General features: G+C 43.5%; 1 protein-coding gene across 10 annotated transcripts in view; it reads right to left on the bottom strand.

Moving 5' to 3' along the window:
• The window catches only part of LOC129817175 (otoferlin), a 127,236-nt gene extending 115,158 nt beyond the window's left edge, over positions 1-12,078 (bottom strand). For all 10 annotated transcript variants that reach the window (XM_055872158.1, XM_055872166.1, XM_055872167.1 and 7 more), the window contains exon 1: positions 11,684-12,078. In XM_055872158.1, coding sequence (XP_055728133.1) covers positions 11,684-11,762 — 79 coding nt within the window. In that variant the 5' untranslated portion in view covers positions 11,763-12,078. The remainder of the gene's footprint in view (positions 1-11,683) is intronic.
• Between the last annotated feature and the right edge of the window lie 8,356 nt (positions 12,079-20,434).

The raw sequence follows: 20,434 nt of genomic DNA, 5'->3' as shown, positions 1-20,434 counted from the left end.
TAAAAATTGCCAAAGACTCCAGCCACCCTAGTCATAGATTGTTCTCTCTGCTACCGCAGGGGAAGCAGTACCGGAGAGGCAAGTCTAGGTGCAAAAGGCTTCGAAACAGCTTCTACCCCCAAGCCATAAGACTCCTGAACATCTAATCAAATGGTTACCCGGACTATTTGCACCCCCCCCATTTGAGATTTTTCAAAGTAGCTACCCTTTGCCTTGATGACAGCTTTGCACACTCTTGGCATTCTCTCAACCAGCATCATGAAGTAGCCACCTGGAATGCATTTCAAATACCAGGTGTGCTTGTTAAAAGTTAATTTGTGGAATTTTTTCCTTCTTAATGTGTTTGTGTTGTGTTGTGACAAGGTAGGGAACTCCTTCAAGACTGTTGGAAAAAACATTCCTCATGAAGCTGGTTGAGAGAATGCCAAGAGTGTGAAAAGCTGTTATCAAGGCAAAGGGTGGCTAATTTGAATAATCTGAAACATAAAATATATACTTTTTTGGTTACTAAAAGATTACATGTGTTCTTTCATATTTGTGATGTCTTCTCTATTATTCTACAATGTAGAAACATTTTAAAATAAAGAAAACTCTGGAATTAGTAGGTGTGTCCAAACTTTTGACTGGTACTGTACATATTACCTTAATTACCTAAACTAACCTGTACCCCCGCACATTGACTCGGGACCATAGCCTCATTATTGTTATTTTATTGTTGCTCTTTTATTTTTTACTTTAGTGAAGTTAGTAAATATTTTTCTTAACTCTTATTTTTCTTAAAACTGCATTGTTGGTCAAGGGCTTGCAAGTAAGCAGTTATTCTGCAATTACTACGTCCAAAATACCAGTCGACTGCAGTTACTGCACTCTTTACTGCAATCTTTTTTGTAAGGGAGACCCAGTAATTTAGTTAGAAGAGCAGTAGTTAGAATGTTCTATGTTGAGTGGTGTTTTCCTAATACTGTATCTTTATTTGTTAAATGTTTGTGATATGACATTCTGAGATGTTGAAATGTATTATGTATTGGCCATTGATATGATATTATTGATTGTGAAGGAAATCATTCGTGTTAATGAATGAAATACCTGTTTAGGTGCATTTTGGATTATTCCAGTGTCAGGGGTTGGGCTTTTTTCCTTTTGAAGTGGCTAATTTTTAGGAGAGCTTTGGCAGGAGTGACATTTTGCCAGGTGTGTTACTAGCACTTTGTCAAAGATTTAGGCGCTCTGCCTTAGAAGCTTTTCACTTCTGTGAATTGGCTGTTGCATTTATTTGACTTGTTTGTTATTTTTGTCAGTCAAGTGTTCATGAATATCAGTATTCATGGTTCCAGCTCACCTTCTGCACCTGTAAATGAATACCACCATTTTGCACGTGAATTCCATCTGACTCCTCATGCTTCGTACCCCTGACAAGACCGTAGAGTCCACTATCTTACAAGATCCTAAATGTGTCAGACTAAGTGGAAAGGGCAAGACAGAGTAATGGGGCTATAATAACCTAATGACAAACATAAAACCACACTTGGTTTGATACGAGGAGCCAAAGGAGAGAAAGACAGGCAGACAGATAAACGACTAAATTAGGACTCACGAAACAGAGAGGGAGGAAAAGAGATAGAGAGAACTACATCTCTCTATGCAGACAGTATGTTTTTATAGAAAAGGAGAAGCATGAACACAGCAATACCTCCATTATAATTCAATTACCACTATCTGAATTTGTAGCTAAACATCCTTTTACATTTTCAGTCGGGTTGTTTAAGAAATGATGCACCAAAATACGCTGAGTATACAAAACATTAAGGACACCTGCTCGTTCCATGACATAGATAGACTGACCAGGTGAATCCAGGTGAAAGCTATGATCCCTTATTGATGTAAATCCACTCCAATCAGTGTAGATGAAGGGGAGCAGACAGGTTAAAGAAGGATTTTTAAGCCTTGAGACAATTGAGACATGGATTGTGTATGTGTGTCAATCAGAGGGTGAATGGGCAAGACAAAAGTTCTCAGGGCCTTTGAATGGGGTATGGTAGTAGGTGTCAGGCGATTTGTGTCACGAACTACAACGCTGCAGGGTTTTTCCACACTCAACAGGTTCCCGTGTGTATCAAGTATGGTCCACCACCCGTAGGACAGCCAGCCAACTTGACAAAACTGTGGGAAGCATTGGAGTCAGCACGGGCTAGCATCCCTGTGGAACGCCTACGATACCTTATAGAGTCCATTCCCCGACAAATTGAGGCTGGACTCAGGGCAAAAGGGCAACTCAATATTAGGAAGGTGTTCCTAAAGTTTGGCATATTCAGTGTACGTACAGTACGAAAACAAACACATTAAATACAGTGCCTATTGGGTCTATTCTTTGTGAATGAGGCAACGAATACAGCTGTGAGTATTTCTGGGTAAGTCACTAAGAGCTTTCTACACCTGAATTGTGCAACATTTGCCCATTATTCTTTTCATAATTCTTCATGCTCTGTCAAATTGATTGTTGATCATTGCTAGACAATCATTTTCTGGTCTTGCCATAGATTTTCAAGTAGATTTCAGTCAAAACTGTAACTCCGCCACTCAGGAACATTCACTGTCTTCTTGGTATGCAACGCCAGTGTATATTTGGCCTTGTGTTTTAGGTTACTGTCCTGCTGAAAGGTGAAATTATCGCCCAGTGTCTGGTGGAAAGCAGGCTGAACCAGGTTTTCCTTTAGGATTTTATCCTGTGCTTAGCTCCATTCAGTTGATTTATTTTTTATCCTGAAAAACTCCCAAGTTCTTGCCAATGACAAGCATACCCATAACATGATGCAGCCACTACCGTGCTTGAAAATATGAAGCGTGGTACTCACTGATGTGTTGTGTTGGATTTGCCCCAAACATAACACTTTGCAATCAAGACATAAAGTTAATTTCTTTGCAACATATTTAGGAGTTTTTCTTTAGTGCCTTGTTGCAAACAGGAAGCATGTTTTGGAATATTTCATTCTGTACAGGCTTCCTTCTTTTCACTCTGTCATTAAGGTTAGTATTGTGGAGTAACTACAATGTTGTTGATCCATCCTCAGTTTTCTCCACAGCCATTAAACTCTGGAACTGTTTTAAAGTCACCATTTGCTTCAGCTCTGTATCTCACACATACAATTATCATACAATTATCTGTAGGTTCCCTCAGTCTAGCAGTGAATTTCCATCACAGATTCAACCACAAAGACCAGGGAGGTTTTCCAATGCCTCGTAAAGAAGGGCACCTATTGGTAGCAAAAAAACGAATTTTAAAAAGCAAACACCTTTGAACATGGTGAAGTTATTAACTACTCTTTGGTTGGTGTATCAATACACCCAGTCACTACAAAGATACAGACGTCCTTCCTAACTGCCAGAGAGGAAGGAAACCGCTCAGGGAGTCCAATGGTGATTTTAAAACAGTTACAGAGTGTAATGGCTGTGATAGGAGGAAACTGATAATGTATGAACAACATTGTAGTTCCTCGACCACAATACTAACCTAATTGATAGAGTGAAAAGAAGAAAGCCTGTACAAAATAATATTCCAAAACATGCATCTTGTCTCTGTAATTCTTATCAAATTCGAATAAAAACAAAACAATTTTTTTTTTAAATAGGCTATGTCTAAATACAGTTACAGGTACCATCATTAATCCCTGTGGGCGTATAATACAGACAAGCCAACTTAGACTATGGATGGTTTTACGTACAGCTTAAGTCGGAAGTTTACATACACCTTAGCCAAATACATTTAAACTCAGTTTTTCACAATTCCTGACATTGAATCCCATTAAAATGTCCCTGTTTTAGGTCAGTTAGGATCACCACTTTATTTTCAGAATGTGAAGTGTCAAAATAATAGTAGAGAGAATGATTTATTTCAGCTTTTACTTTTATCACATTCCCAGTGGGTCAGAAGTTTACATACACTCAATTAGTATTTGGTAGCATTGCCTTTAAATTGTTTAACTTGGGTCAAACGTTTCGAGTAGCCTTCCACAAGCTTCCCAAAATAAGTTCGGTGAATTTTGGCCCATTCCTCCTGACAGAGCAGGTGTAACTGAGTCAGGTTTGTATGCCTCCTTGCTTGCACACGCTTTTTCAGTTCTGCCCACAAATTTTCTATATGATTGAGGTCAGGGCTTTGTGATGGCCACTCCAATACCTTGACTTTGTTGTCCTTAATTCATTTTGCCACAACTTTGGAAGGATACTTGGGGTCATTGTCCATTTGGAAGACCAATTTACGACCAAGCTTTAACTTCCTGACTGACGTCTTGAGATGTTGCTTCAATATATCCACATAATTTCCCTTCCTCAAGATGCCATCTGTTTTGTGAAGTGCACCAGCCCCTCCTGCAGCAAAGCACCCCCACAACATGATGCTGCCACCCCAATGCTTCACAGTTGGGATGGTGTTCTTCGACTTGCAAGCCTCCCCTTTTTCCTCCAAACATAACGATGGTCATTATGACCAAACAGTTCTATTTTTGTTTCATCAGACCAGAGGACGTTTCTCTAAAAAGTATGATCTTTGTCCCCATGTGCAGTTGCAAACCGTATTCTGGCTTTTTATGGCGGTTTTGGAGCAGTGGCCTTTCAGATTATGTGAAATAATCTGTCTGTAAACAATTGTTGGAAAAATTACTTGTGTCATGCACGAAAGTAGATGTCCTAACCGACTTGCCAAATCTATAGTTGTGGATAGGGTTGAAAAACTAGCTTTAATGACTCCAACCTAAGTGTATGTAAACTTCCAACTTCAACTCTACATCCAAACCTTTCACAGAAGCTGGATAAAGATCCAATATAAAGAGAAAGGGGGAATGTCTACTCACCGTTATACTGCTGGGAAATGTCATGTTTTTTAACCTTGATGGTACCATCTTACTGATCATATTTGCACTTCTCCAGAAATAACAGACGAAATTGCATTGAATTCAAGCTATGTTCGTTTTCAAAGGTTAACCCATGGACGATGAATCTCTAAGTTTGTTTTTTATCAAATTAAACAAAAAGGCGGGAAATCAATATATGAAAAAATATATATAATAATTATAGGAAACTCACTGGTACAAAAGGCATATCTCTCCTTCCATGAGCACTGTGCGTCATGGCTGGATAGCCTGCCCTTCCGATCTCAAAATCCATATCATTATCAACTGTGTAACTGTTAAGACCTGGTGTTTGTGAAGGACACACCTTAAATATTTCCACCATTCCCACCCACCTCAGTGCAAACGAGCTGATGATAGACAAGTAAATTGCCAAACCTGGCGTTAGGGCTGGGAAATGCCAGTGCACCAGATTTACATGACTAAATTGCACACTAACATGCGTTTGATACTTGCGTGACATAAGCACTAGCTGAAAATAGAGGCCATTATGTTATGTAAGTACTCTTAACACCAAACAATTCAAATAAAACAAGGCATCGGGAGTGAGAGATAAAAAAAACTTGGAATGTGGGACCATGGCAGAGATATAAATGACAAAGGCAAAGAGGAGCTAATCAAATCAAAATCAAATCAAGTTTATTTTATATAGCCCTTCGTACATCAGCTAATATCTCGAAGTGCTGTACAGAAACCCAGCCTAAAACCCCAAACAGCAAGCAATGCAGGTGTAGAAGCACGGTCAATAAAAACAAAAAGAGAGGGAGACAGAGACAGACAGACGTAAAGAGATTGAGAGAGAGAAAATGAGAAAACACCTACAGCGAGGTACATCAATCAATGGTGAATAGTAGACACGGGGACAGTCTGTGCACTTTCAATTTCCTGGGGATTTATAGAATGAGAGCGTTTTTTTTACTAATATCTTACAGAAGTGTGAAAGTAAAAGGTTATACCAGCAGAGCAGAGGGAAAAAATACACTTGCAGTGTTCTGTAACAAAAAAAAAGATTTACAGGAAAGAGAGCATTCAGCAACCTGTTTCATTCCTACAATTTAGCAGAGGAACAGAAATAAACAAATTGAGCGACAGAGAGGGAGAAAACGAGAGAGAGTCCCTCCATAACTATTTCAAATTTGAGAGAGAGAGAGAGAGAGAGAGAGAGAGAGAGAGAGAGAGAGAGAGAGAGAGAGAGAGAGAGAGAGAGAGAGAGAGAGAGAGAGAGAGAGAGAGAGAGAGAGAGAGAGAGAGAGAGAGAGAGAGAGAGAGAGAGAGAGAGAGAGAGAGAGAGAGAGAGAGAGAGAGAGAGAGAGAGAGAGAGAGAGAGAGAGAGAGAGAGAGAGAGAGAGAGAGAGAGAGAGAGAGAGAGAGAGAGAGAGAGAGAGAGAGAGATCCTAAGCAGGCAGAATGATAACAACTTCTTTGCGAATCAAGTAATCTGTAATTGAATCTCAACCAGAGTGAATCTGACACAGTTCTGTGATGGTGGAAATAATCATTTAATTTCTAATTTATTTTATATACAGCGTAACACATTGGCTGTGCTAACTTCGCCTCAGGCCCGGGAAGAGAAGACAAGCATTACCATCAAGCCCTATTACAGTGCAGTAGAAGTTGGAGTATCTGGCTTTAGAATAGGGAAGTGCTAGACTTCACAACTGGGCTAATGAAGATAACAAAGCCCCAAACAATCTATTTTTACCAGCGGGCAATTCAACACCTTTCCAAAATTATGTTGGTGAAATATTCATGCTGTCATGCAACACATGGTGACAATAGATTTGGGAAAATATTTGGCCTTTGTGGACAGACTACCAATCACTGAAATGTACAGAACCAGTCAAAAGTTTAGGCAGACCTACTAATTCCAGGGTTTTTCTTTATTTTTACTATTTTATACATTGTAGAATAATAGTGAAGACATCAAAACTATGAGATAACACACATGGAATCATGTAGTAACCAAAAAAGTGTTAAACAAATCAAAGTAAATGTAATATTTGAGATTCTTCAAAGTAGCCACCCTTTGCCTTGATGACAGCTTTGCACTCTCTTGGCATTCTCTCAACCAGCTTCACCTGGAATGATCTTCCAACAGTCTTGAAGAAGTTCCCACATATGCTGAGCACTTGTTAGCTGCTTTTCCTTCACTCTGCAGTCCAGCTCATCCCAAAGCATCTCAATTGGGTTGAGGTCGGGTGATTGTGGAGGCCAGGTCATCTGATGCAGCACTCCATCACTCTCCTTCTTGGTTGAATAGCCCTTACACAGCCTGGAGATGTGTTGGGTCATTGTCCTGTTGAAAAACAAATGATAGTCCTACTAAGCGCAAACCCGATGGGATGGCGGATCGCTGCAGAATGCTGTGGTAGCCATGCTGGTTAAGCGTGCCTTGAATTCTAAATAAATCACAGACAGTGTCACCAGCAAAGCACCCCCACACCATCACACCTCCTCCATGCTTCACAGTGGGAACCACACATGCAGAGATCATCCATTCACCTACTCACAAAGACACAGCGGTTGGAACCAAAAATCTCAAATCTGGACTAATCAGACCAAAGGACAGATTTCCACCTTGTCTAATGTCCATTGCTCATGTTTCTTGACCCAAGCAAGTATCTTCTTATTATTGGTGTCCTTTAGTAGTGATTTCTTTGCAGCAATTCAACCATGAAGGCCTGATTCACACAGTCTTCTGTGTGAATGATGTTGAGATGTGTCTGTTACTTGAACTCTATGAAGGATTTATTTGGACTGCAATTTCTGAGGCTGGTAACTCTAATGAACTTATCCTCTGCAGCAGAGGTAACTCTGGGTCTTCCTTCCCTGTGGGGAAGGAGAGACAATTTCATCATAGCGCTTGATGGTTTTTGCGAACGCGCTTGATGACACTTTCAAAGTTCTTGAAATATTCCGCATTGACTGACCTTCATGTCTTAAAGTAATGCTGGACTGTCGTTTCTCTTTGCTTATTTGAGCTGTTCTTGCCATAATATGGACTTGGTCTTTTACCAAATAGGGCTATCTTCTGTATACCACCCATACCTTGTCACAACACAAATGATTGCCTCAAACGCATTAAGAAGGAAAGAAATTCCACAAAATAACTTTAACAAGGCACACATGTTAAATGAAATGCCTTCCAGGTTACTACCTCATGAATCTGCCAAGAGTGTGCAAAGCTGTCATCAAGGGAAAGGGTGGCTACTTTGAAGAATCTGAAATATAACATGTTTTTATTTGTTTAACACTTTTTTTGGTTACTACATGATTCCATATGTGTTATTTCATAGTTTTGATGTCTTCACTATTATTCTACAATGTAGAAAATAGTAAAAAATAAAGAAAAACCTTGGAACGAGTAGGTGTGTCCAAACTTTTGACTGGTACTGTATGTCCTGTTCAGCACAGCATGTGTATGTTCAGGTTTTTGTACTGTATATCTGGACTTAGAGCATATATTATCTTAATCTTCTTCTACTTAATAGACACACTTGTCAATCTATATGTTCCCCCCACTGGATAGATGTCTAACTCTGTGGTTACTGGTAACAAAGCTTACATAACCTTCCCCAGTGTCTGTCCCTGTAAGGGATATAGGTTGGCCTGCCCAGAGGGGCAGGGGCTTCCTGAGAGAACCCTTCCTCTCCAGACAGGAAACAGTCTGATTTTAAAGTACCCAGGAGGCCTTGCTGACAGCCTGTACCAGAGACCAGGCAAGGAGTTATCAACAACATCTCAAACACCAGAGAGAGAGGGGTGGATAGGGAAGGAAAGAGAGAGGGAGATGGAGAAGGACAGGGAGGGGGAGGGAGACAGAGAGTCTGTTAAATCAGACACATGGCCATTCTGCCGGCCTAGGCAAGACAAACAAATTGCAGCCCCTACAAGAATAGCCCCAGTAAGCAAAATGATGTTGAAAATAATCTATAACACATATTTTTTCCAGACGTTGAAGTTAGGTTCAATTTAGGATCTGAATGAAAGGTGAAAATACGTATTTTCCGGATGCTGAAATCAGGTTAATTTTCCATTCTGAATGAAAGATGAAAATTGGTATTTTACAGATATTGAGAACACGTATTTTCCGGGCGTTCATTTTTGGTTCTGAATGAAAGTTGCAAATATGTCATTTATAGACGTCTATGTTTGGGCCAAATAAAGGCTATTCCAGACTGGACAACATCTGAAACAAACATAGACGTCTTTGATTAGTTCAGATTTGGTCCGGACCGGACAAAAAAACATTGTCCATGGACGTGGAAATCAATGCTGGTCCGGACTGCACCAAAAAAAGAATTCCAGTCTGGACAGGACCAAAACAATACGTCCAAAATGTGTTAGCGTCAAGTCCGTGCTTACTGAGGTATAGCCTACAAAAGGGATGGGCAATTCCAGTCCTTGGGGGCCGGAGTGGTGTCACACTTATTCCCCATCCCTAGTCAACACAACTGATGAAACGAATTGCATTCTAAACAGAAGATCATGATTAGATGATTATTGGTGTCAGATGTGTTAGCTGGGGCTGGGGCAAAAGTGTGACACCAATCAGGCCACAGAGGACTGGAGTTGCCCATTCCTGGCCTACAGTGTCACCTGAAATGTAATTTTAGTAATGCCCATCTATGTGGTAGGCCTACCGTTTGTTTTAAAAAAAACACAACCAAAAAAAGACGTCCAAAAGACGTCGGCCTTAGTCTGTGCTTAGTGGGGCGTAGCCTACCATGTCACCCGCGATTGAATATTATGAATGCCCATCCATGTGGTAGGTCGTTGCATGGGTTTTATCAGTGCTGATTCCTGTCTCTAATCAATGTGGCTATTTAAGCTCTGAATATCAGCTACCCAACTTTATAAAGAGGAGTTATCCTGAGCCCATTTGCAATGTGTTTGCACAGTGGGAAATGCAGAAGCATTTTCTTTTTCGCTATTATCAGCTCATGGAACAAGTACAGATACAAACTTGAAACCACTGATCATGACAATTTAGTCCACGGGATGAAACTCCTGGACAGCAGTTGTGAGTAGCGTGATTGTCCATTTCATAGTGTCCATTTTACTTTGACCTGTCCTGTTTTTTGTTAACATGTCAGCTAATCTTTTATTTGATTGGGCGCCATTTAGTTTAGGCTATTTGATCGGAGAAACCGGCATGATGTAAAATGTTTGTCTCATTACATTATCTCCAGCCTGTAGGCTACAGAAAATACCACATACTCTTTCTACCATATTTTATATCTGCTACATGATTTATGTTAGATAATTTTTGGGTCGGGGTGTTGGTGGAGCGCCACAGTAATGCGTCTCTCCAACAGCACCATGGAGAGTCACGCTGGGAATGGTAAATATTTTGTCTCCCTGCCAATGCTTATCACAGTTCCGCAGCAGCACTCACCTAAAAAAAACATATGCCACCGGTTGAGAGAAATCGTTTTTTGGGGGTGCAGAATTATGTGAGGTTTTATGTGTGGTGGGATGTCAATTTTGCTCAGAAAATGCCGCCTTCGTCAATCTGCCGCCATGGGCTGCCGCATATTCCTGCCCAATGAGCGGGCCAGCCCTGTTACTAAGTTAATACCCATTTCACTGACATCCTAAACTAATAGTTCAGAAACCGAACATCTTATATGGTTCCTTAATTAAACTGAACAACAAGCCACATAATATACGGTTTCAGTGCCAGACAGCTTATACAGCAGGTGTCGACTTCAACTGGTAAAACGGCAGGCATGCACCTATGGCCAATACTGTTTAAGCAGGGTTACTGTGTAAACAGTTATTGGCCTTTCTTCTACAAACAAGTAGGCTACTCATTGTCATAAAGAGTTATCACAACACTTCTTTCAATTACTAGTTCAGCATTGTGATGTCATAATTGTTAACAACAAACAATAGTCACTGTGATGTCATAATAGAGTTATTAACCAATAATTTGACTTTGTGATGTCATAAAAGTTTATCGCTGCAACCAGCGGCAAATTCAAAATTGGCTATATCATAAAAATCTGGCAAAAGGTTAGCAGTATGGTTAAGATTAAGGTTAACGTCTGCATGCACACACACAGGCTGTCTCAAAAATCAGAATTTGCTCTCCATGGTGCTGAAACGAGCAAACAATTAAAACAGAAAACACACACACAATTCCCTCCACACGAACGCGTAGCAGTCTAGCCTTCATCTTCATCTGCATTGTTCATTCGTTTAATTGTTGCATTGGGATTACCAATCTGTTTCCAATCAGACCTGCCTGGCCAGGGGAGTTGGCCCTAATGGACCACCGACCAAGGGACAGCTTCCTTATGAGAGTCTCATTCCTTTCCGTGATGAAAATCAATGGTTTTTGATACTGTAAGACCCAGCTCAGCTGATCGCATTGCAAGGGAGTCTAGCCACAGGGGAGAAAGATGAGAGCTGTAGACGGTTAAAAAAACGATGTCCTATCTAAAATTACTCAATAAATCATTATTTATTTATGGGCATTATGTATTCCAATGCGTAAAAGCGCTCCGCGCCTCCACAATCCGTGTCTCTCTCCATCACCTCCTGGGATTGCGGAGGCAGACAGGGGTTTCCCTAACTTTTCAGCGCAACCACAGGAGACGCGTCACCACATTGAGGGTTTACCTATCCACAGGCTCATACACCAAATCACATTGATCACATCGCAAACTCCTAGGCACTGCGCAATCAGTATGACTATTCCTATTGGGTAATAGAGAGAGAAAACATCCCGGACGAAGCATCTGTAGTGATAATAAAGTATTTGAGTTTGTTACCTCGAAATGTGACTTTGGCGATTCTGTCCCCCTTTCCACGAAGGTCCCGGATCGTCTTTAGGTGGACTAGAAGAGCCATGTCAACTTCGGTACAATACAGCACTTCAGGAAAAAAAATGAACTACAGTACTTTCCGTCACAGAGCAAAAAACTCGTATATTCTGTTGATAAGTCTATCAACCAAATGTTCAATGATCTCTGAACCTAGACCCTCTCATTGCGTCTTTGGTGAAACAAAATCCCCTTCCATTCCGCATGAAGCATCTGCTTTATCTCCTTTGACAGAAAGAAAGGAAGGATGGCCAATTACTCATAAGCTTTCGTTTAATCCCGCGCTATATGCTTCGTGACTGCTGCTCCAGGTGCCTGACTGGCGCGTGTGGTGAAGACAGGGGTCTGCGCTTCGACTCAACGTCATACCGAGGGAAGGGGCGGGAGAAAGGGTCTTGGACAGGGAGGGTTGCATTCTCAGAGAAAAAAATGTTTACCATTGTTGAGAAGAAATTCACTATACAGAATATTTTGTGTGTATGTATCGATATGTAGGATATGTGTGCCGTTTTTACATGTATGTAGTTCTGTCCTTGAGCTGTTCTTGTCTATTAATGTTCTGTATTATGTCATGTTTCATGTTCTGTGTGGACCCCAAGAAGAGTAGCTGAGGCTTTCGCAACATATCCTAATAAAATACCAAAATACAGGATGGGGTATCAATATTAAATGTCAGTTTGGGAATTCAATTTTATTTCATTTTGTTAATACCAAAAGAGCCACTAACAGTTTTGACATGCATCAATAGGCTAGGCCTACATGCCAATTGATTTGTGTGATTTGTGCTTATCTAATGCTATATGAAAATGATGTTGTGACTTCGCTACATTTATCTTGTAGGGTACATAGGCTAGGCATACCTTGTAAGAATGTGTATCTGTCAGTGGCAACCAGTCATTCAGGGCATGTCGATCCCCACCAGTTTTGAGCCCAATATTTTCTGGAAAAATAACTGTGCCCCACCTGCCCAACATGTGTGCATGTTGCTGTTTTAAATGTTTACTGTTGGCTATCTTTATCTTATCCAACTTGCCACAACTGAAGATCCTTTTAGAAAAATAAAGTAATTCTATTGCTGTAAAAATAGGCTGTCCTGCTCCTCTCCTCTCTACCTAACTAACCCGCACAGTCCATTCAGTTTCCATTAAGTCCCGTTAGTTTGGCTGCTCAGCCTACCTAAATTATCCCTCACCCATCATAGCCCTGCCATTCCCAACCAATCAGAGAGCTTGGAAATGCGCATCTGGACACTACACCGCCCGCTTAGGTCAGAGCATTATCGTAGTCCAAAGGGAGAAGACGCACATTTCAAAGGACTTTTTTATTGTCGACAGTAACACGAATGTCTGAATGTTGTGCTTGCATCGAAATAACCACAGCATTAACATTCCAAGTCATTCGAATTACCAAAATCATATTAACATCCTCAAATAGAAACAGCTGTACCTGGGTGTATGTGCATGTGGTGGTGATCAAGAGTACAGTCAATGGGCCTCAACATCATCTACTAACCGGACAGCACTATAGAGGCCAGAACCAAACCAATCAGTTATAAGTATATATCGGGTGAGGCCATTCACAGCCAACCACTCAGACGGGTGAGGGCATACCAGCCAACCGTTTTAACGTGGTTCTTCTAGACATATTTAGTGACCGTCATTTCTCCAGATTTAGCGACCAATAGTTTTTACATGGTCCTTCAGATCGCCGGATTCTGATCTGGTATAGTTGAGATGTTGAAGTACCCAGAAGAGGAGTTATTTCCGCGCCCCAGAATGCAGACGAGTTATCCTCCATCCCTAAGATGTATGGGGCTGCTGTCATCACCCTCCCCATGCGAAGCCATCAGTGGTAGTGGTCAGTGACCATACCCTCACCACTTGGGAACTGATGAGGGAATACGAGTACCTGCGTCACGAGCAGCAAGAGATCAGGAGGGTGTACTCTAGACCCTACCGGCCTGAGTCATAGCCACGGAGGAACAGGTACCGCTGCTACTCTTCTGACCACCACCGCTCTAGGCCTTCCCGGCAAGAGACATCGTCACTGCCACAGGAGCGCCACCACTGCCGGTACTCCCTGAGTTGGCCTGGCTACTCTCCTGAGAGACACTACACCAGGCCCTCCCGGCCTGAGTGTTCACCATCTGCACTGTACCATTGGGACCCCCACTACGTCCCGAGGTGTCCCAGCTACTCAACAGATCTTCGTGGCTCCAGGCCCCCCTGGCTGGTGTAGTGGACCACCTCCACCCAAGGTGGTCCAGCCCCTCTCCCGACCAACGACCCTCTAGGCCCCCCTGACCAGAGGCACGGGAGTGTCGGGTACACGCAAGAGAGGCCTAGCGTCCCAGCAGATGACAACTCCAGATTGTGCAGTCCAAGACATCAAGGTCTGCACCCTCCTCAGCCAGCTCTTCGACTAGCCACAGTTAAGGAGACACCCGCTCCAGCTGTGGAGCCACAGCCAGCCGCTGCAATGGGGCCTGTTCTAGTTGCTGTTGCCGAGTCGTCCTTTCCTCCCAGTGGGGATCCCCTGCTAGTCGAGACAGATGCTAGGGTGCCCGAGGTTCGACTGTCTGCTACCCTGGAACCTTCAGCATCAAAGACTCCATCTGCTCTCCCTCAGGAGCCCCTCATTAATCCTGGCCCAAAGCCCAAGCTCGCGCTGAAGTCATTGCCCGCTCCTTGGATGGAGCCACAGCCTGCAGCTACTGCAGAGGTCAAGTACATGCCAGACATTGGGGCCTCTCCAGTCACAGCCTGGCGGGACCTGCCGGTCCCAGGCCTGGAGTCCCTGCTGGCCCCATCTGATAGCACCATGCTAGTTCCCGGCCCAGAGGGTCCTGCTACCTCCAGACCTTGCCTCAGGGTTCCTGTCAGACATCAACCCGGGGGACCCACCAGATGTCACCCCTGATGTCTCCCCTGACCTAGTTGTCCAGTACCCTTCCCGGTATGGTCAGAGCTCCCTTCCCAGCCGGTAGGGTTAGAGTTACAGTTACATGTGTAAAGTGTCAATGCTTTGAGTGCCCTGCCCCTCAAGTAGGTCCAGTCTATCCTGCCTCCATGGTAAGGTCAGAGTTCTCTGCCTTTCCATTAGATCAAGTATGTTCTGACCCTCAAGTAGGTCTAGTGTATCCTGTCCTGCATGGGTATGCAGCATCCTAGCCTGCCAGGCTTAGAGCCCCCTGCCATGCTAGGCCATAATTTAGCTGCCTCATCTGCAGGTCTGCAGTCTCCTGACCTGCTCAGATCGCATCCCACTGCCTTATTTGTTAGGCTGTTGCCTATCCCACCAGGTTGAGAGCCTCCTGTCTTACAAGGCCCCAAGTTCATTGTACTAGGCTCGCAGTCTCCAGACATAGTCAGCACACAGCTCCTTAGCCCGCCTAGCTTAGAGCCTTCTGCCCTGCTAAGCCACAAGTTACCTGGGCTTGGTTCTCAGTCCTCAGCCCTCGTCTGCCATCGGTCTCTAGCTTTAGGTCATTGGTCTCCAGCTGCACTAGTTCTGTTGTCTCCAGCATTTGTCGTCCCTCAGTCCCTTGCCCAGGAAGGTCATCAGTCTCCTGCCCCGCTAGGCTGAAAGGTACCAGTTTCTCTAGTAGGCCCAGTACTCAACTCTTCTCCAAGTCCAGCATCAGTGTCCCTGGCAGGTCCAGCATCGTTCTCATTGTCAGGTTCAGAGTCATTTTCCCTGTCAGGTTCAGAGTCGTTTTCCCTGTCAGGTTCAGAGTCAGTTTTCCCTGTCTCCTCGTAGCACTCACCTCTGTCATCATGAAGTACTTTGAGAGACTAGTCATGGATAATATCACCTCTACCTTACCTGCCACCCTAGAACCACTTCAATTTGCTTACCGCCCCAATAGATCCACAGACGACGCAATCGACATCACTCTACGCACTGCCCTATCCCATATGGACAAGAGGAATACTATTATGTAAGAATGCTGTTTATTGACTATAGCTCAGCATTCAACACTATAGTACCCTCCAAGCTCATCATTAAGCTCGAGGCCCTTGGTCTGAACCCCGCCCTGTGCTACTGGGTCCTAGATTACCTGACGGGCCGCCCCCAGGTGGTGAAGGTAAGAAACATCACCTCCACTCCGCTGATCCTCAACACTTGGTCCCCACAAGGATGCGTGCTCAGCCCCCTCCTGTACTCCATGTTCACACATGACTGGGTGGCCAAGCATGTCTCCAACCCAATCATCAAGTTTGCAGATGACACAACAGTAGTAGGCTTGATAACCAACATTGACGAGACAGCCTACAGGGAGGAGGTGAGGGCTCTGGGAGTGTGGTGCCTGGAAAACAATCTCTCACTCAACTTCAAGAAAACAAAGGAGATGATCGTGGACTTCAGGAAACAGCAGAGGGAGCACCCCCCATCTACATCGACGGGACCGCAGTGGAGAAGGTGGAAAGCTTCAAGTTCCTTGGCGTAAACATTACTGACAAACTGAAATGGACCGCCCACACAGTGTGGTGAAGAAGGAGAAACAGAGCTTCTTCAACCTCAGGAGGCTGAAGAAATATGGCTTGTCACCTAAAACCCTCACAAACTTTTACAGATGTACAGTTGAAAGCATCCTGTCGGGCTGTATCACCGCCTGGTACGGCAACTGCACCGCCCACAACCGCAAGGCTCTACAGAGGGTGGTACGGTCTGCCCAACGCATTACGGGGTCAAACTACCGATCCTCCAGAACACCTACAGCACCCGATGTCACAGGATGGCCAAAAAGATCATCAAAGACATCAACCACCCGAGCCACTGCCTGTTCACGCCGCTATCATCCGGAAGGCGAGGTTAGTACAGGTGCATCAAAGCATGGACTGAGAGATTGTAAAACAATTCAAACCCCATCAGACTGTTAAACAGACATCACTAGCACATTAGAGGCATTTAGGAATAGACTAGGAATCACTGGCCACTTTAAGGAATGGAACACTAGTCACTTTAAAAGGATCGACCCCTTTTTTTCAATTTTCGCCTAAAATGACATACCCAAATCTAACTGACTGTAGCTCAGGCCCTGAAGCAAGGATATGCATATTCCTGGTACCATTTGAAAGGAAACACTTTGAAGGCTGTGGAGGTGTGAAAGGAATGTAGTAGAATATAACACATTAGATCTGGTAAAAGACAATACAAAGAAAAAAACAATCGTTTCTTTGTATTTTTTTTGTACCATCATCTTTGAAATGGAAGAGAAAGGCCATAATGTATTATTCCATCCAAGTGACATTACATTTTGGCCACTAGATGGCAGCAGTGTATGTGCAACGTTTTAGACTGATCCAATGAACCATTGCATTTCTATTCAAAATGTTGTATCAAGACTGCCCAAATGTGCCTAATCTGTTTGTTAATAACTTTTCTGTCTCTGCCTGGCCGGTTCCCCTCTCTCCACTGGGATTCTCTGCCTCTAACCCTATTACAGGGGCTGAGTCACTGGCTTACTGGTGCTCTTTCATGCCGTCCCTAGGAGGGGTGCGTCACTTGAGTGGGTTGAGTTACTGACGTGATCTTCCTTTCTGGGTTGGCGCCCCCCCTTGGTTTGTGCTGTGGTGGAGATCTTTGTGGGCTATACTCGTCTCAGGATGGTAAGTTGGTGGTTGAAGATATCCCTCTAGTGGTGTGGGGGCTGTGCTTTGGCAAAGTGGGTGGGGTTATATCCTTCCCGTTTGGCCCTGTCCGGGGGTATCATCGGATGGGGCCACAGTGTCTCCTGACCCCTCCTGTCTCAGCCTCCAGTATTTATGCTGCAATAGTTTATGTGTCGGGGGACTAGGGTCAGTTGGTTATATCTAGAGTACTTCTCCTGTCTTGTCCAGTGTCCTGTGTGAATTTAAGTATGCTCTCTCTAATTCTCTCCTTCTCTCTTTCTTTCTCTCTCTCGGAGGACCTGAGCCCTAGGACCATGCGTCAGGACTACCGGGCATGATGACTCCTTGCTGTCCCCAGTCCACCTGACCTTGCTGCTGTTCCAGTTTCAACTGTTCTGCCTGCGGCTATGGAACCCTGACCTGTCCACCGGACGTGCTACATGTCCCAGACCTGCTGTTTTCAACTCTCTAGAGACCGCAGGAGCGGTAGAGATACTCTTAATGATCGGCTATGAAAAGCCAACTGACATTTACTCCTGATTATTATTTGACCATGCTGGTCATTTATGAACATTTGAACATCTTGGCCATGTTCTGTTATAATCTCCACCCGTTACAGCCAGAAGAGGACTGGCCACCCCTCATAGCCTCGTTCCTCTCTAGGTTTCTTCCTAGGTTTTGGCCTTTCTAGGCAGTTTTTCCTAGCCGCCGTGCTTCTACACCTGCATTGCTTGCTGTTTGGGGTTTTAGGCTGGGTTTCTGTACAGCACTTCGAGATATTAGCTGATGTACGAAGGGCTATATAAAATAAACTTGATTTGATTTGATTGTCATGTTAAAAACGGTGCACTCTCCTCAAACAATAGCATGGCATTCTTTCACTGTAATAGCTACTGTAAATTGGACAGTGCAGTTAGGTTAACAAGAATTTAAGCTTCCTGCCAATATCATATATGTCTCTGTCCTGGGAAATGTTCTTGTTACTTACAACCTCATGCTAATCGCATTAGCGCACGTTAGCTCAACCGTACCGCAGGGGACCCACCAATCCTGAAGAAGTTTTTAACAATGTTTACATATCTGGCATTACTCATCTCATATGTATATACTGTATTCTATACTATTCTACAGTATCTTAATGTTTACATCTGGCATTACTCATTCATGTATATATACTGTTTTCTATACTATTCTACGGGATCTCATTCACTTAAAAAATGCTTAAATATCTTGTATTACTCATATGTAAATACTGTTTTTTTATAGTCTTCTACTGTATCTTAGTCCGTTCCGCTCTGACATCGTTCGTCCATAAGTGTATATAGTCTTAATTCATTCCTACTTAGATTTGTGTGTAATGGGTATATGTGTGTAATTTGCTAGATATTACTTGTTAGATATTACTGCACTGTCGGAGCTAGAAGCACAAGCATTTCGCTACACCCGCAATAACATCTGCTAATCACGTGTATGTGACCAATAAAATTTGATTTGATTTGATGCAATAACATCTGCTAATCATGTGTATGTGACCATTAAAATTTGATTTGATTTGATATGTCCAGAGTTGTTCTCCATGTCAGGTTCAGAGTCAGTTTCCCTGCCAGGTCCAGAGTCATTCTCCCTGTCAGGTCCAAAGTCGGTTTTCCTGTCAGGTCCAGATTCGGTTTCCCTATCAGGTCCAGAGACATTCTCCTTGTCAAAGTTAAAAGTTACCAGCACTAAGCTCCCAGCCTTCAGCCGTTCTCAACCTGTTGTCTCTAGTTCTGGGCAGCTGCCTGCCTCCTGCCGTGATGACCCTCAGCCCTTCCCACGTGGGAGACCATCTGACCTTGCTTCTACGGCCCAGCCGGCCCCTGCCTCCAGATCCCTGATGCCCATGGGAGTCATCGCTTTCAGCAGTGGTGACAGAGTCACCAGCCTCAGCTGCAGCAAGTGAGCAGCCAAGGACAGTTGTGACCAGAATGCCACATTCCTCCACCGAAGTAGGCGAGCCACCTGCTTCAGCCGTGGCTGGCATTGCACTCAGCATCTAAGGATGGGGCCCTGGTGCCCTACACCAACTGAGTTAGAGGGCCCTCCCCCTACCCGCGTGGCCCTGCCTATCCTGCCGGGTAGTTTTAAGCATGTTAGGAATAAGAATACCCTTGAGGCCTGTGGCTGTTCAGAGACTTTGTCCCTTTAAATAATGTGGCCCCCATTAGAGACTGTGCCACGTAGGTTCGAGGCCTTTTCATTGATGTTAATATCTCCATAAGAAATATTGGGGTGGCTGTAAAAAAGGCTTTCCTGCTCCTCTCCACTCTACCTAACTTCCCCTCACAGTCTATTCAGTTTCCCTTAACCTGTTGAGGCTGGGGGCGCTGTTGTCACTATTTATGCTAATCGTGTAATTTTTGAAACGGCTTCCCACAAAATTCTTGATCGTACAATATGCATATTATTATTATTATTGGATAGAAAACAGTCTATAGTTTCTATAGGAGTTGAAATTGTGTCTCTAAGTGGAACAGAACCCATTCTACAGCAATTTCCCTGACATGGAGTCAGATTTCAGAAATGTTGGCCCCTGATCTGGAGTCAGTTAAAAGGCCACAGTTATTGCTATGAGTATACGGACACTGCTTACGTCTTCCCCTGGATGCCTTTACGTGATGACGATTTGAATGGGGTCGATTGCGCGTTCACAGGCACTACAAATTAAAAAACCCTGTAGCTAGGAACTCTTTTCTTGCTGCGTTATGCGCCTGGAGGACATCGACCCGCACTTGTTCCAAGCATTAGTGGAGGGAGTAATATTACTCTGGTCATGTTTCTACTCGTTATAGGAGTTAAAAACATCATAAGGTAGTTAATTTAAAGTGTTTTATAGCAATTTATATCCGTTTAGTGCGATTTTGGGACATTTATTTCTGAAACGCTGTGAATTGCTGGGCACGCTTCCAGTTCATCCCGAACGCAGTTGGCATTTCCACATGGCAAGAGGACAGCTTTCCACCAAAAGACGATTAGACCCAAGAAAGGATCCTTTGCCCAAGATACTGATGGAAGAACAGCTCAAAGTAGGACATTTTTATTATGATAA

The sequence above is a fragment of the Salvelinus fontinalis genome, chromosome 20 (assembly GCF_029448725.1).
Source record: "Salvelinus fontinalis isolate EN_2023a chromosome 20, ASM2944872v1, whole genome shotgun sequence".
NCBI lineage: Eukaryota > Metazoa > Chordata > Actinopteri > Salmoniformes > Salmonidae > Salvelinus > Salvelinus fontinalis.
Note: the sequence above shows the minus strand (reverse complement) of the source record. Positions and strands in the feature narration are given on the sequence as shown.